At 40.1% G+C, this 14,393-nt stretch overlaps 2 protein-coding genes across 2 annotated transcripts; one reads left to right on the top strand and one right to left on the bottom strand.

Annotated features, from left to right (window-relative positions):
- The first annotated feature begins 5,082 nt into the window (after positions 1-5,082).
- On the top strand, positions 5,083-6,478 carry LOC129906447 (small glutamine-rich tetratricopeptide repeat-containing protein beta). The gene has a single exon (XM_055982229.1). It carries the CDS (start codon positions 5,221-5,223, stop codon positions 6,145-6,147), a length of 927 nt encoding a protein of 308 aa, XP_055838204.1. The 5' UTR covers positions 5,083-5,220; the 3' UTR covers positions 6,148-6,478.
- Positions 6,479-9,097: 2,619 nt separating this feature from the next.
- On the bottom strand, positions 9,098-14,393 carry LOC129905540 (uncharacterized). Its single transcript, XM_055981015.1, has 3 exons — positions 14,276-14,393; positions 13,541-14,213; positions 9,098-9,512 (listed from the first exon to the last, which is right to left on the bottom strand). Exons 2-3 carry the CDS (start codon positions 14,195-14,197, stop codon positions 9,222-9,224), a joined length of 948 nt encoding a protein of 315 aa, XP_055836990.1. The 5' UTR covers positions 14,198-14,213; positions 14,276-14,393; the 3' UTR covers positions 9,098-9,221.

The raw sequence follows: 14,393 nt of genomic DNA, 5'->3' as shown, positions 1-14,393 counted from the left end.
AAATAACACAGTTTGAAGTAATTTATTATCAAAACTTACTAACTGCGCCGGGGCCGAAAGCTTCAGCCACCATTTTAGTTTTGATTTACATTTATTTTTATTTTTCATTGACGTATAAAGCGTTCAGGTTTTACTCAGAATGTTCGGTCTTTTTTTCGGAGCTCGAAATTCGAGCTCTGAACGATTTATGAACAAAAATATATACACATTTTGAGGCTCTGAACGCCCTGAACAAAAAATAAACAGGATTCTGTTCACAACTAAAAAAGAAGAACCTCTAAGGATAGTCGCGCACATTCAACTTTTAGTCACTCAACTGTTTGGTTGAAAAAATGTAATACACGGTCTTGTATGGGGGATGACCAACATGGGGCATGACCCACATGGGGCATGAACCACATGGGGCATGACCCACATGGGCAATGACCCACATGGGGCATGACCAACATGGGGCATGACTCACATGGGGCATGACCCACATGACCCACGTGGGGCATGACCCACAAGGGGCATGACAAACGTGGGGAATGACCCACATGGGGCATGACCCACATGGGGCATGACCCACATGGGGCATGACCAACGTGGGGCACTACCCACGTGGGACATGACCCACATGGGACATGACCCGCGTGGGGCACGACCCACGTGGGACATGACCCACATGGGACATGACCCGCGTGGGGCACGACCCACGTGGGGCATGATCCACATGGGGCATGACCAACGTGGGGCACGACCCACGTGGGACATGACCCACATGGGACATGACCCGCGTGGGGCATGACCCACATGGGGCATGACCCACATGACCCACGTGGGGCATGACCCACAAGGGACATGACAAACGTGGGGAATGACCCACATGGGGCATGAACCACATGGGGCATGACCCATGTGGGCCACGACCCACATGGGACATGACCCACATGCGACACGACCCACATGGGGCCTGACCCATGTAGGGCATGACCAACGTCTGGCATGACCCACGTGGGGCATGACCAACGTGTCCCATGTCCCATGTGGGTCATGCCCCATGTGGGTCATGCCCCATGTGGGTCATGCCCCACGTGGGTCTTGCCCCATGTGGGTCATGTCCCACGTGGGTCGTGCCCCACGTTGGTCATGCCCCATGTGGATCATGCCCCACGTGGGTCGTGCCCCACGCGGGTCATGTCCCATGTGGGTCATGCCAGACGTTGGTCATGCCCTACATGGGTCAGGCCCCACGTTGGTCATGACCAACATGGGACATGACCCACGTGGGGCATGACCCACATGGGACATGACCCACATGGGACATGACCCACGTGGGGCATGACCCACATGGGGCATGACCCACATGGGACATGGGACACGTTGGTCATGCCCCACGTGGGTCATGCCAGACGTTGGTCATGCCCTACATGGGTCAGGCCCCACGTTGGTCATGACCAACATGGGACATGACCCACGTGGGGCATGACCCACATGGGACATGACCCACATGGGACATGACCCACGTGGGGCATGACCCACATGGGGCATGACCCACGTAGGGTCATTTCCCATGTGCGTCATTTCCCACGTGGGTCATGCCCCATGTGGGTCATGTCCCATGTGGGTCATGTCCCATGTGGGTCTTGCCCCATGTGGGTCATGCCCCACGTGGGTCATGCCCCATGTGGGTCATGCCCCACGCGGGTCATTTCCTACGTGGGTCATGCCCCACGTGGGTCATGCCCCATGTGGGTCATGCCCCATGTGGGTCATGTCCCATGTGGGTCATGCCCCACGTGGGTCATGCCCCATGTGGGTCATGCCCCACGTGGGTCATGCCCCATGTGGGTCATGCCCCACGTGGGTCATGCCCTACGTGGGTCATGCCCCATGTGGGTCATGTCCCATGTGGGTCATGCCCCACTTGGGTCTTGCCCCATGTGGGTCATGCCCCATATGGGTCATGCCCCACGTGGGTCATGCCCCATGTGGGTCATGTCCCATGTGGGTCATGCCCCACGTGGGTCATGCCCCATGTGGGTCATGTCCCATGTGGGTCATGTCCCACGTGGGTCATGCCCCATGTGGGTCATGCCCCATGTGGGTCATGCCCCACGTGGGTCATGCCCCATGTCATGCCCCATGTAGGTCATGTCCCATGTGGGTCATGCCCCACGTGGGTCATGCCCCATGTGGGTCATGCCCCATGTGGGTCATGCCCCACGTGGGTCATGCCCCATGTGGGTCATGCCCCACGTGGGTCATGTCCCATGTGGGTCATGCCCCACGTGGGTCATGTCCCATGTGGGTCATGCCACATGTGGGTCATGCCCCATGTGGGTCATGCCCCATGTGGGTCATACCCCATGTGGGTCATGCCCCACGCGGGTCATGCCCCATGTGGGTCATGTCCCACGTGGGTCATGCCCCATGTGGGTCATGCCCCATGTGGGTCATGCCCCATGTGGGTCATGTCCCATGTGGGTCATGCCCCACGTGGGTCATGTCCCATGTGGGTCATGCCACATGTGGGTCATGCCCCATGTGGGTCATGCCCCATGTGGGTCATACCCCATGTGGGTCATGCCCCACGCGGGTCATGCCCCATGTGGGTCATGTCCCACGTGGGTCATGCCCCACGTGGGTCATGCCCCATGTGGGTCATGTCCCATGTGGGTCATGTCCCACGTGGGTCATGCCCCATGTGGGTCATGCCCCATGTGGGTCATGCCCCACGTGGGTCATGCCCCATGTCATGCCCCATGTAGGTCATGTCCCATGTGGGTCATGCCCCACGTGGGTCATGCCCCATGTGGGTCATGCCCCATGTGGGTCATGCCCCACGTGGGTCATGCCCCATGTGGGTCATGCCCCACGTGGGTCATGTCCCATGTGGGTCATGCCCCACGTGGGTCATGTCCCATGTGGGTCATGTCCCACGTGGGTCATGCCCCATGTGGGTCATGTCCCACGTGGGTCATGCCCCATGTGGGTCATGCCCCATGTGGGTCATGTCCCATGTGGGTCATGTCCCATGTGGGTCATGCCGTACGTGGGTCATGCCCCATGTGGGTCATGCCCCATGTGGGTCATGTCCCATGTGGGTCATGCCCCACGTGGGTCATGCCCCATGTGGGTCATGCCCCATGTGGGTCATGCCCCATGTGGGTCATGCCCCACGTTGGTCATGTCCCATGTGGGTCATGCCCCACGTGGGTCATGTCCCATGTGGGTCATGCCCCACGTGGGTCATGTCCCATGTGGGTCATGCCCCACGTGGGTCATGTCCCATGTGGGTCATGCCCCATGTGGGTCATGCCCCATGTGGGTCATGCCCCATGTGGGTCATGCCCCATGTGGGTCATGCCCCACGTGGGTCATGCCCCATGTGGGTCATGCCCCACGTGGGTCATGCCCCATGTGGGTCATGCCCCATGTGGGTCATGTCCCATGTGGGTCATGCCCCACGTGGGTCATGCCCCATGTGGGTCATGCCACATGTGGGTCATGCCCCACGTGGGTCATGCCCCATGTCTGTCATGTCCCATGTGGGTCATGCCCCACGTGGGTCATGTCCCATGTGGGTCATGCCCCACGTGGGTCATGTCCCATGTGGGTCATGCCCCACGTGGGTCATGTTCCATGTGGGTCATGCCCCACGTGGGTCATGTCCCATGTTGGTCATGCCCCACGTGGGTCATGCCCCACGCAGGTCATGCCCCATGTGGGTCATGCCCCACGTGGGTCATGCCCCACGTGGGTCAGGCCCCAAGTGAGTCATGCCCTATGTGGGTCATGCCCCATGTGGTTCATGCCCCATGTGGGTCATGCCCCACGTGGGTCATGCCCCATGTTGGTCATGCCCCACGTGGGTCATGCCCCACGCAGGTCATGCCCCACGTGGGTCATGCCCCACGTGGGTCATGCCCCATGTTGGTCATGCCCCACGTGGGTCATGTCCCATGTGGTTCATGGAGCATGACCCACATGGGGCATGATCTGTTCAGATTTCAATTTTTTTTTCTATTTAATTTGACATTCGAAATGAGATAATTTGCGTAATTATCTTATTTGAGCTCTTGTGAAAACTGGTTATAAAACAGGCTATAAATTTAATTTCAGATAATTTTGTTTACAATTGTATATTTGAAGAAATGCAGTTGTGTGAAGTTGCAGTTGAAGTGTTAGAAAAATTGATTTCATGTGAGAAACTTGTCCCACAAAATTATTTTGCTCTTTCAAAATGACATTAGGCCCTGGGAACTATAAGCTCAATGTCATTTTGAAAGAGATCAAAATAATTTTGTGGGACAAGTTTCTCACATAAATCCAATTCTTTTTCAAATCCAACACTTCAACTGCAACCTGCAACTTCACACAATTGCATTTTTTCTTTAAATATTAAATGGTGAAAAAAAACTATTTCAAAATATGTTACCTATTTCGTGAAGAAATAATAACATTTTCTTCAAATTTTCATTGAATTTATCATGTTTTTAGCACTTTTATAACAACACACCACCAAAAAACAAACTTCAAAACAATATAAAAAATAAAATTAAAGAAAGAGAAAAAAATAAAAAATGAATCCAAAAAATTTTCGCCTCAGAAATTTCCGAAGAAAAAGTGAGCGCTCAGCTGAGATTTTTTGTCTCAATTAAAAAATCTCTGAGCCCTCAGAGATCTCACTTGATAGGACGCATGGTATAAAAAGACAAGGTATTATCATTAGAGCCGCCATCTTACAAAATGGGGTAGTAAGGTTTTGACGTTTGGCATTTGGCAAAGTCAAAAGCAACAACAATTTATAAGACAAATTTGTTTATAACAACAATTTCAATGGGCTGGGCTGTCAAAACCTTAAGTAACCATAAGTTTTTCTCGATACTGAGTTTTTCTAATGATCATACCTTCTCTTTTTATACCATGGATAGGACGCACCTTTTGAGCCTTTAGAGATTTTTTCTTTGTAGGACGCGCCTAATGAATTTAGTAACAGAACTAAATAAAAACACCATCAAAATGAACATGCTTATTTCATTATGCCAAAACCAAAATCAAACAAACCTATCAAATATGTATGAAAACGTCAAATGGCATTTTTTTTATCACTTTGTCACTTCCACTGACGAGAACACACATTTTTGTGGATTTTGCCTACTAAAAAAAAAAAATTAGGCTACCAGCAATTCTTTCACAAAAATCCAGACACACAAAAAAAATCAAAACCAATCAACCATGTCTGATCCCGTGCAAAAACTATTCGTCAAATCATTTATCGGCTATCTGAAAACACAAGTCGAAGGCCAACTTCTAGCCGCTGACGCCTTGGAAAGTTTGGAAGTGGCTGTCCAATGTCTGCAAGCAGCATTCGATATTAATGAAGAAGAAGAAGCTCAAGCCGAGCCGGTTGCTGAAGCTACCCCATCTGGGTCAACAGCAGCACCAACACCATCTTTAACCGAAAATGAAATCGATCTCTTTGAAATGTTTCAATCTCTCTTCATTGAACGCAATCCAAAATCTCTCGAGATGGCGGAACAAATTAAAAATGAAGGTAATCGTTTAATGAAAGAAGGTAAATACCATGAAGCTCTAATTCAATATAATCGAGCTCTAACATTCGATCCAAAGAATCCAATATTTTATTGCAATCGTGCTGCAGCTTCAATTCGATTGGGTGAGAATGAAAGAGCTGTTAGAGATTGTAAATCAGCTCTCGTTTACAATCCAAGTTATGGAAAAGCTTATGGACGAATGGGAATTGCATATTCGAATTTGGGCAAGTTTGATGATGCTCAAGCTGCTTATTCGAAAGCTATTGAATTAGAGCCAGATAATCAAGATTATCGAACAAACTTGGAAGTGGCTAAGAATCAAAGGCCAGTAGCGACATCTGCTGACCCAGCATTTAATTTGGGTCCACAATTGTCGGAAGCTATTGGAGCTGTCTTATCGAATCCAGCACTTCGTGATATTGTTTCAAATATGCAAATTAATCGAAATGATCCTAGATTGATGAGCCTGTTTGAATCAATGACCGCTGCCACAGAAGGTGGCGATCCAGAGAATTTGGTGAATCTGTTTCAAGCGGCTGCTTCAGGGTTTGCTAATCTACAACAACCTGGTGCCAATGATCCTTCTAGACAACCACCGCAACCCTAAGTTAACCCACAATAGACAGTTCTTCTTTCTACACTAACTTGTTCCATTCAACGAAAAAAATCTATCACAAAAAAAAACAGAGAAAGAGAATCTTTATAATTAGCAGAGCAGTGACGTCGTCGTCGAATGAATTTTTAAATGTTTACGTGGTAATTTTTGCGAAGAGCTAGACAGTTTGGTTGGTTATTATTATTCTTTTTTTTCTTATTTTTTATCTTTTTTTTTCAGTGCATTGTGTTCATTATGTGTTACACATTGTTATCAATATTTGCGATTAGTCTATTATTATTATTATATACGAGAAATAAATAATTATTCATTAAAAAAGGTATTCAATGATTTTTTTTTAAGATTTATGAGTTTTTTTATTTCAAAGGTTTTTGGATGAAGTATTTGGAGTCTTTGTTAAAGGCTTGTGTTTATCTTGGGAAGACTTTAAATATTAAGATTTTTCAGTTTCAAATTGAATTAAAATTCACAATAGTCTAAGAGCCCACAGCAAATTTTGGGAGTGGAGGCATAACCAATAGTGGGTAAAGTCCACTAAATTTTAGTCAAAACGATAGATGAAAATTATTCTTTGTTTACGTTTTTTCTTCTTTATTAAGATTTTTATCTTAAACGAATCATAAATATTTTTATGATATTTATAGTTGTATTTATAAATCCTTTCAAATTAGTAAAATTTTGAAAATATTTTACCTGCGTTTTATGAATTAATTTATTTTATTTTTGTATAGCATTTGTATGGCTTCGGCTGCCCTAAAAATTTAATAATGTAGTAGAGTCGCAAGCGATTTGACAAAATCATTTCTGCAATCCCTAAAATGGACGAATCCAACTTTACTCAAAAACCAATCATAAGACAATGAAAGCCAACAATTATTATGTACCCCCGACCTGGACGATTTTTTAGGAAGTTATATCCAAACTTAAGTCCATTTAAGTTGCAGGAGCTGACGGCCGAGGTTTTCTTTTCATTCATTGACCTTTTTTTCTCATTCTTCGTTTTTTGTTGATTTCAAATCAGCTTTTGACTTGGTGAATAGGAACGCTCTTTTTTATAAGCTCTCGGAAGGTGGTTTATCTACTTAATTTATTCGGACTTTAAAAGAATTCTATCTCAACTCACAAGCAGCTGTGGGATCGCGCTCATTACTCAAAATGCTCCAAATTGGTGTCTGCTCAGTGCGCTCTTGTTCTAACTCTTCATAAACTACATGGTATCTTACCTTTCAGGAGGAATTCAGATTTTTGATTTTTGTTACTGTATGTCGATTATCTGGTGTTACTAGCAGGATCACCTGAAGTTCTTCAATTGATGATTAACCGTCTGACTGCCGGAGTATTTCTACAAATGGGATACCTCCTTATTAACACCAACAAATCCAGTCTACATTTTTGTAAGGTCTGCCAGGAGCCAGAGCCGAAATAATTCTTTAACGGCAGAAATGGTTAGCGAATCCGAAGCTTGACTTTAATGTGGAAAAATTAAGTTTGAATAAATAAATATACATCCAAGATTCCTTGAGTTACAGGGAAATATCATTAATCTTTCAAGCAAGATATGAACTCTTAGGACTAACGCAACACTTTACAATGGAAGTTTTAACCAACTCTGCTCCTTACATAAGCTTTAATGAAAAGAAGACCGCTTTCATATTTCATTGCATGAGCATAATTTATGTCCCATTTTTGCATCACATCGATTTTCATGTTTCCGAAAAAGAACCCTATCAATTGTTATGTAAACAATAAATTTTTAAACGGAACTGATTTGAAAACTTTCGCCTTATTCTTGAAAGATGTTTATAATAGGATGTTTCTCATTTCAAAATTTGGCGACAATGCCGTTCCTTTAAATTATTTAAATTATTAAAACACGAATAAGTCGTGCTAAACTAGCATGGCGACCACATATGTAACAGTTTTCCCTTACCAATTTAAACTTTTCGGAAATCCGTTTTGAAGTGCCCCAGTCCCCAAACCCTAATTTTTCTCAACTTAGCCTGTTCTAATCTCTTCGCTTCTATGGCTCCATTTAAAATGGGGCCCAACGTGGGGCCCTAAACCTACTAGGATGGCATATCGGATTGGAGGATGCCCTGGGATGACTACTTTATTGTATACCGGCGTTAATCAGTTAAACTTTTGAGGAGCGGTAACACAATTGTTTTTCTCCACTTCAACGCGCCAACTAAGATTAACAGCCCTATTCTGCTGTTCCCGTGAATCTCAGATCCGATTCACACATTCGGTTCACTTTAACTCTACCTTGCCATTCTGCTATCCATCGGGTAAACTGCATTATCATCCCTCAATTTGACGTCCAGGTGAACGTCAAATTAAAAAAAAAAATGGCGACGAAGTAAATTGAAAGGAAAAAAAAAAAATTTGTTTGTGTTTATTTGTATAGAAAAAATAAAAACAGCCGATTAAATTTTAAGAAATAATTAAAAATTTATGAAAAGTGGCATTTTGCTTAATTTCAACGATGGTGAATTTATTTTTACAACAAAAGTGACAGATCCGCAACATTTTTTATGCGGATTGCAAATGTATGGAGCAAGTTCATTCACGTGATTAGTGGAATACTTAACAACATTACCGATATTACCGACGTGAGTTTGGATTCCCCCCGATGAATAGCAGAATGGTAATTGGTGAATATTTAGCTATTTTTCCCCCCCGATGGATAGCAGAATAGGGCTGTAAGTCTTCTTCTGCACGTTATCCATAGCTTTTGGATACGAGGACTTGTAGGGCTGGTGAGTCGGTATTTATGAGCTGCACATGCCCTAGCCATCTTAACCGCTGTATTTTTAGCTGACTTTCTCTATTCTTGGATCCTAAAGCTGCTATTGAAAAATCATTACCTCTAGTAGTTAAAAAATATTTTCAAGTAAAAAATGATCAATTTGTATTTGTTTACAAGATAAATACATGAAAAATAAAACTAAAAATATGAAAAAAAAAAAAAAAATACGCACTTGGCTGGAGGTACAAAAAGTAGAAAAGTTCAGTTCAGACTTTTTGGTCGAATTTGTGTAGGTAGCTTCCTTTGGTTGATTATTCTAAACATAGACGGACAATTGTTTATGAACAGTACTTCGACATAATGGACAGAATGCTTGCCGCATTGCGGCTATAAATTCTGCACATTCTTCACACATGCAAAGATGTTTGCATGGCAGGAGTAAGACACATTTTGGACGATCACGGCAAACAACACAGCAATTGGATTCGTTGCTTTTATTAAGTGGCGATGTGTTGTTTATTGGAGATCGTGGTTTAATACGATTTTGAGCTGGTAATGGCCGCGGAGGTTGGAGGACAAAAAGGAAGCGATAGATCTTCAAAATCCACTGAAATAGAATAAAATATTGAGTATAAAAACTTTCTAGTCTAAGAGCCGGTAGCAGATTTCTTGCGCGAGATGTAACCGGTTTATATTAATATTACAAGGAGGTCCATTCATATCGATAACAAACATGTAAGTCAGCTGGCTTGTATCTATGCTGATTCTGAGAAAAAGTGCAATAAATAAACCATTACATGGACCCAACAATCTTCTATAGAATATTTGAAAGCCAATAACCTAAAGTTGAATATTAATAGAGGATTTTAAAAAATTTAATCATTAAATAGGGTATAAAGGGGTTAAACCAAATTGCAAAAAGTGGATATTTTCCAAAGGCGACGTAGTTAAAAGTTTAATTTTTTTTAAATCGATAGATAAATTTATGTAAGATTGACAAAGGTATTGAAAAAATTCTAGAAAATTTCAAGAACAAGTTATAAACGGTCTTTTTTTAAACTTATACATACATATACTTACAGGTAGGGGACCTTTTATCGACAATTTGAAAAAAAAAATGATATTCGAAAGATAATGAAAACAAAAATATGATTCTCACACGGATTTTTTTTTTTAATTTCTGTGTTTGGAGCTTTCAAAAAATCTAAAACTTATAGGACAATATTATATAAATGTATGTGGATTTTTAAAATGATTTTTTACTGAATAACGGGAGTTTTTTGCCCCAAGTTTTTTGGCAATTTTTAGCCGTTTTTATTTTTATCTTAAATAATGAAATTTATGCTGTAGATAGATATAATAAGCAAGACTATAAATGTATACAATTTTAATAAATTTTGTATTCACATATTTGAAATAACGGTAAAATGATGTTCTTTTTTTTACACGTAATATCTTTTGATCTAGAACAGATACAAATTTTATTTAACTTTATTGTGCATGCTGTTAATATTATCATTAATTTGATATATTGCACATAACGGTACATTCACTACATGCTACATTAGATATGTTTGAGAAAATTCCAATTTTGTTCTCATCATCTCTAATTAAGTAATCACTTGGTCAAATAACTCATCACATATATACAAGCTACACAATCTTTAATTGAAAAACATGCTTTTTTTTTATGAAAATTGATTTGGTGAAAAAAATTCTAGCTCTTTTTTTAGATGTTTTTCAGACATGATTGATGTGAATATTTTGCTGAAACAATAGGCTTTTAGGTGGTGGTGGTATTAAATTTATTATAGGTTATTATATTATAAAAAAAAAAAATGGATTTTTGAGTGATGAAAGTGAGTTTTTCACTTTTTCAATAAAAAATATTTATTTTTAATAAATTATTTGTATACCTTTTGCGCATTGTTTAAGTATAGTTTTATTCTTTAGAAAAAATATTAAGCTTTAATTTTTTTGTAAGTTTTTTTATATACAAAAATTGATTTGACTAGAAAAGAAAAAAAGGTATAATTTTGTTTAGCTTTTTCTTGTAAATTATGATTTAATTCAAAAAGTCATTCCGTTTTTCTATCAAACATACAGATATAAGGTCTTAATCTTTAGCTTAAGTACTTTACTACTTTGCTTACTTCGGGTGACCAGCGCCGTAAGGCGGCTACAATCCGTTGTGGATTTGGGCCTCAACCAACAAGCTCTATCCTTAGCTCGCTGCTTCGAGTTGCGCACGCCAAGTTGATTGAGGTCCCCTTCCACTTGTTTGCGCCACCTCAGACGAGGTCTTCCTCTACTGCGCCGTCCCTCTGGGTTGGAGTCGAAAACTTTCCGGGCCGGAGCATTGTTGTCCATGCGTTCCACGTGACCTAGCCATCTCAGGCGCTGCACCTTCACTCTCTTGGCTAGGTTAGCGTCCTTGTACAAGCCGTAAAGCTCGTTGTTGTATCTTCTTCTCCAATCACCATCAATACACACGGGACCAAAATCGCACGAAGAACTTGTCTCTCGAAACAATCCAAGATGTTTTCATCCGCCTTCGTTAAAGTCCATGCTTCTGCAACATATAGCAGGACTGGGATGATAAGGGTCTTGTATAGGGACACCTTAGTTGCTCGAGAGAGGGCTTTGCTGGTCAATTGCCTTCTCAAACCAAAGTAGCAGCGGTTGGCAAGAGTAATTCTCCGTTTAATTTCAGCGCTGATGTTGTTGTCCGTGTTTATAGCGGAGCCTAGGTAGACGAAGTCCTTTACTAACTCAACTCGAAGTAATGGCTGTCGATGGTGACGTTTTGTCTTTGTACTTTACTATGAGATTCATTATCTTATACATTTTTTAACAGAAAAGTTGACAAAAAAACAATTTTTAAATCATTTTTCTTTTAAAAACAGCATGCAACCTGTTTTTTTATGACGTTATCACGTAAAATAATCCTCCACTTTTTTTTTTGTGTCATAGTTATATAAAATAAAATGCAACACTGGGTCGCACGTACTTGCTCTTATGCTTAAAGCTGCTTCGAATGTTTAAGTTTCTTATAGCGTTCATTATGTAAAACAAAAAAATGTAATTCAATTTTGTTATTGATTTTAAAAGAATTGCAAATTTTTTTGCAGATTAAAAATTGTTTTTTTTTTTTTTTTTTTAACAACGAAAACACCATTTTGAATGATATATGTTTTCAAACTGCAGTTTAGAATTGGTATGCTTATTTTAAGAAAATATTAGCCGTGTTTTATTGGTAACTCAGTGCAGTGGTAACAACAAATGATTGCAAAGGATAAACTAAAGTTTTTTATTAGTTGGTTTACAGAGAAATTTATTTTCTAACCTTATACATTTTTGACCCCTCAACAATAAAAGATTTATTAATAATAAATCAAAGTAATCGTTTCAAAAAATTGGTTTTACAAACAAAAATTTTGAATTTTTTTTTTGATCCAAAATTGAAAATTTTGAAAAATTTTAGACATTTCAATATAAAGACTATTTAGGCGCTTCTATACAAAAATTTTCACTGAAATCGGCTAAGTCGTTTATGAGAAAGTCAGAAATCAAGAAAACGGTTCTATGGCAGGTACCGTTAATAATGGTTCTTTTTTTTTATTTCAAAAGTAGGACTTTATTTGCCACAATATATGTACATATGTTTTTAATCAAAATCGTTAAAGACTTCCGAGTTAATGCTTTGAAATGTTGTTTTTCTTATCAGGTATATATTATTCTTCAAAATTAATAAAATAGGTTTTAAATAGGAAAAGATGTTAATTTTGTTAGTTTTGGCCGGAGATAGAACAAAAAAAAAAAGCTTTGAAATTCAAGCGTTTTCTGTATTCGGCATTCTTTTATTGATAAAAGTTTAAAAAATGATAACAAAAAAAAATACATTTTTGAATCATTTAATATTAGCTGTGTTTTATTTTCCTCGTGATCCGGATCAGATCATTGTTTTTATTAGCTTTACAACAAAAGCAGGATTTTGTTTTGTTATTGTTTCGCAAATAAATCAATGATCTGATCTGGATCACGAGGAAAATAAAACACAGCTATTATTACTTATAAATATACAAAACTGTTTTAAATTCTTAAAAAACAAAAATTTAAATAAAAAACATTCAATTTATTTAAGCTTGACCTAATAAAGTCAATGGCTGGAGATGGGACACTTGATGGACGAAAATAGGAAACAACGGCCGGATTTAGGATAATCGGACTTATAAGTTATTTTTGGGAACAATTACCTTTTAACTTTTTTTTATTTCACCGAAAAAGAAAAGAAAGGATTAGTTTTTTGGGCTACAGCTCGAGATAGAGAAAGACAGACGGAATTGAGGGACCCACTTTTTTAGCATTCTCTATCATCGTAATGTCATGTCTGATTGTTATCTCGAGTTCGATTTTTTTACGAATCCTAGAATTGCCCTTTTGTACCTATAGTAGGAAGTAAAAACTGCACTGTTATTGCAATTTTTCTCAGAATCGGCACAGTTACAAGCCGGCAGACTAACAAGTTTGTTATCGATATAAATAGACCTTGTAATATTAATATAAATCGATTACCTCTCGCGCAAGAAAGCTGCTCCCAGCTCTCGGTCTATTCCAAAGTTTGTTATTTCTTACATTTAAAGTAGTCCGGACAATCCGAATAGTCCATCGTCTGCTAGCTCTATAAATACGCCTTCGATTTCTAATAGCTAAAGCTATTACAACCAAAGCTATTGTATATCTAAAGAGCTCATCAATGACGTTCTGGGCAAATCGCAACATTAACTTCCAAGTTCCACCAATTCCAAATGTTATCAAATCTCCCATAACAATGACAACTTCAAACAAAGTCTTTGGAATGAATGTCAATGCAAACCAAACTGAGTCGGCTATTAGCAAGAGTCCTCCGCAGATAATTTCAAAGAAATTACTAACCCATTTGCCAACAGCCGACGCTAAAAGTTTGGAATGCAATTTGCCATTTGTAAGGAATCTTCCAATTTCTGTAAAAAACAATGACAATCCTTCCAGCACCCCAGCAACTCCTCGATTGGTTGAATTCTCGATGTAAGTAAACATTTCGTTTACAATCAAATTGAGTTCCCCCACAAACAACCATAATTCTTCCAAAACAATGCCGATTCCTTGAACAATCACTCCACAAATTGTGAATATTTGTTCAATAATGGCAAACATTCCCTTGCCAATAAGGAAGCTAACAACGAGAATATAGTGGATTGCATTTTTCGTGAAATTAATAAATTCAAGAAATGGATTTAAAATAGTCAGCATTTTTTGATGGTTTTCTCTATGAAAATTTAATATTTATTTAGAAAATATAAATGAAAAAAAGTTTGATGAATTATTTACTTGTTTGCATTTTATAATATTCCTTGAGTTTTATTTACAAATTGACATTATTTTATGTTTTGATTCAAATAAATTATTAAAAAATTTGTATTTTTGTTTTGATATGGGATTTTTTTTG

The sequence above is a fragment of the Episyrphus balteatus genome, chromosome 1 (assembly GCF_945859705.1).
Source record: "Episyrphus balteatus chromosome 1, idEpiBalt1.1, whole genome shotgun sequence".
In the NCBI taxonomy this organism is placed as follows: domain Eukaryota; kingdom Metazoa; phylum Arthropoda; class Insecta; order Diptera; family Syrphidae; genus Episyrphus; species Episyrphus balteatus.
This window is presented reverse-complemented; position numbering and strand designations above follow the sequence as displayed.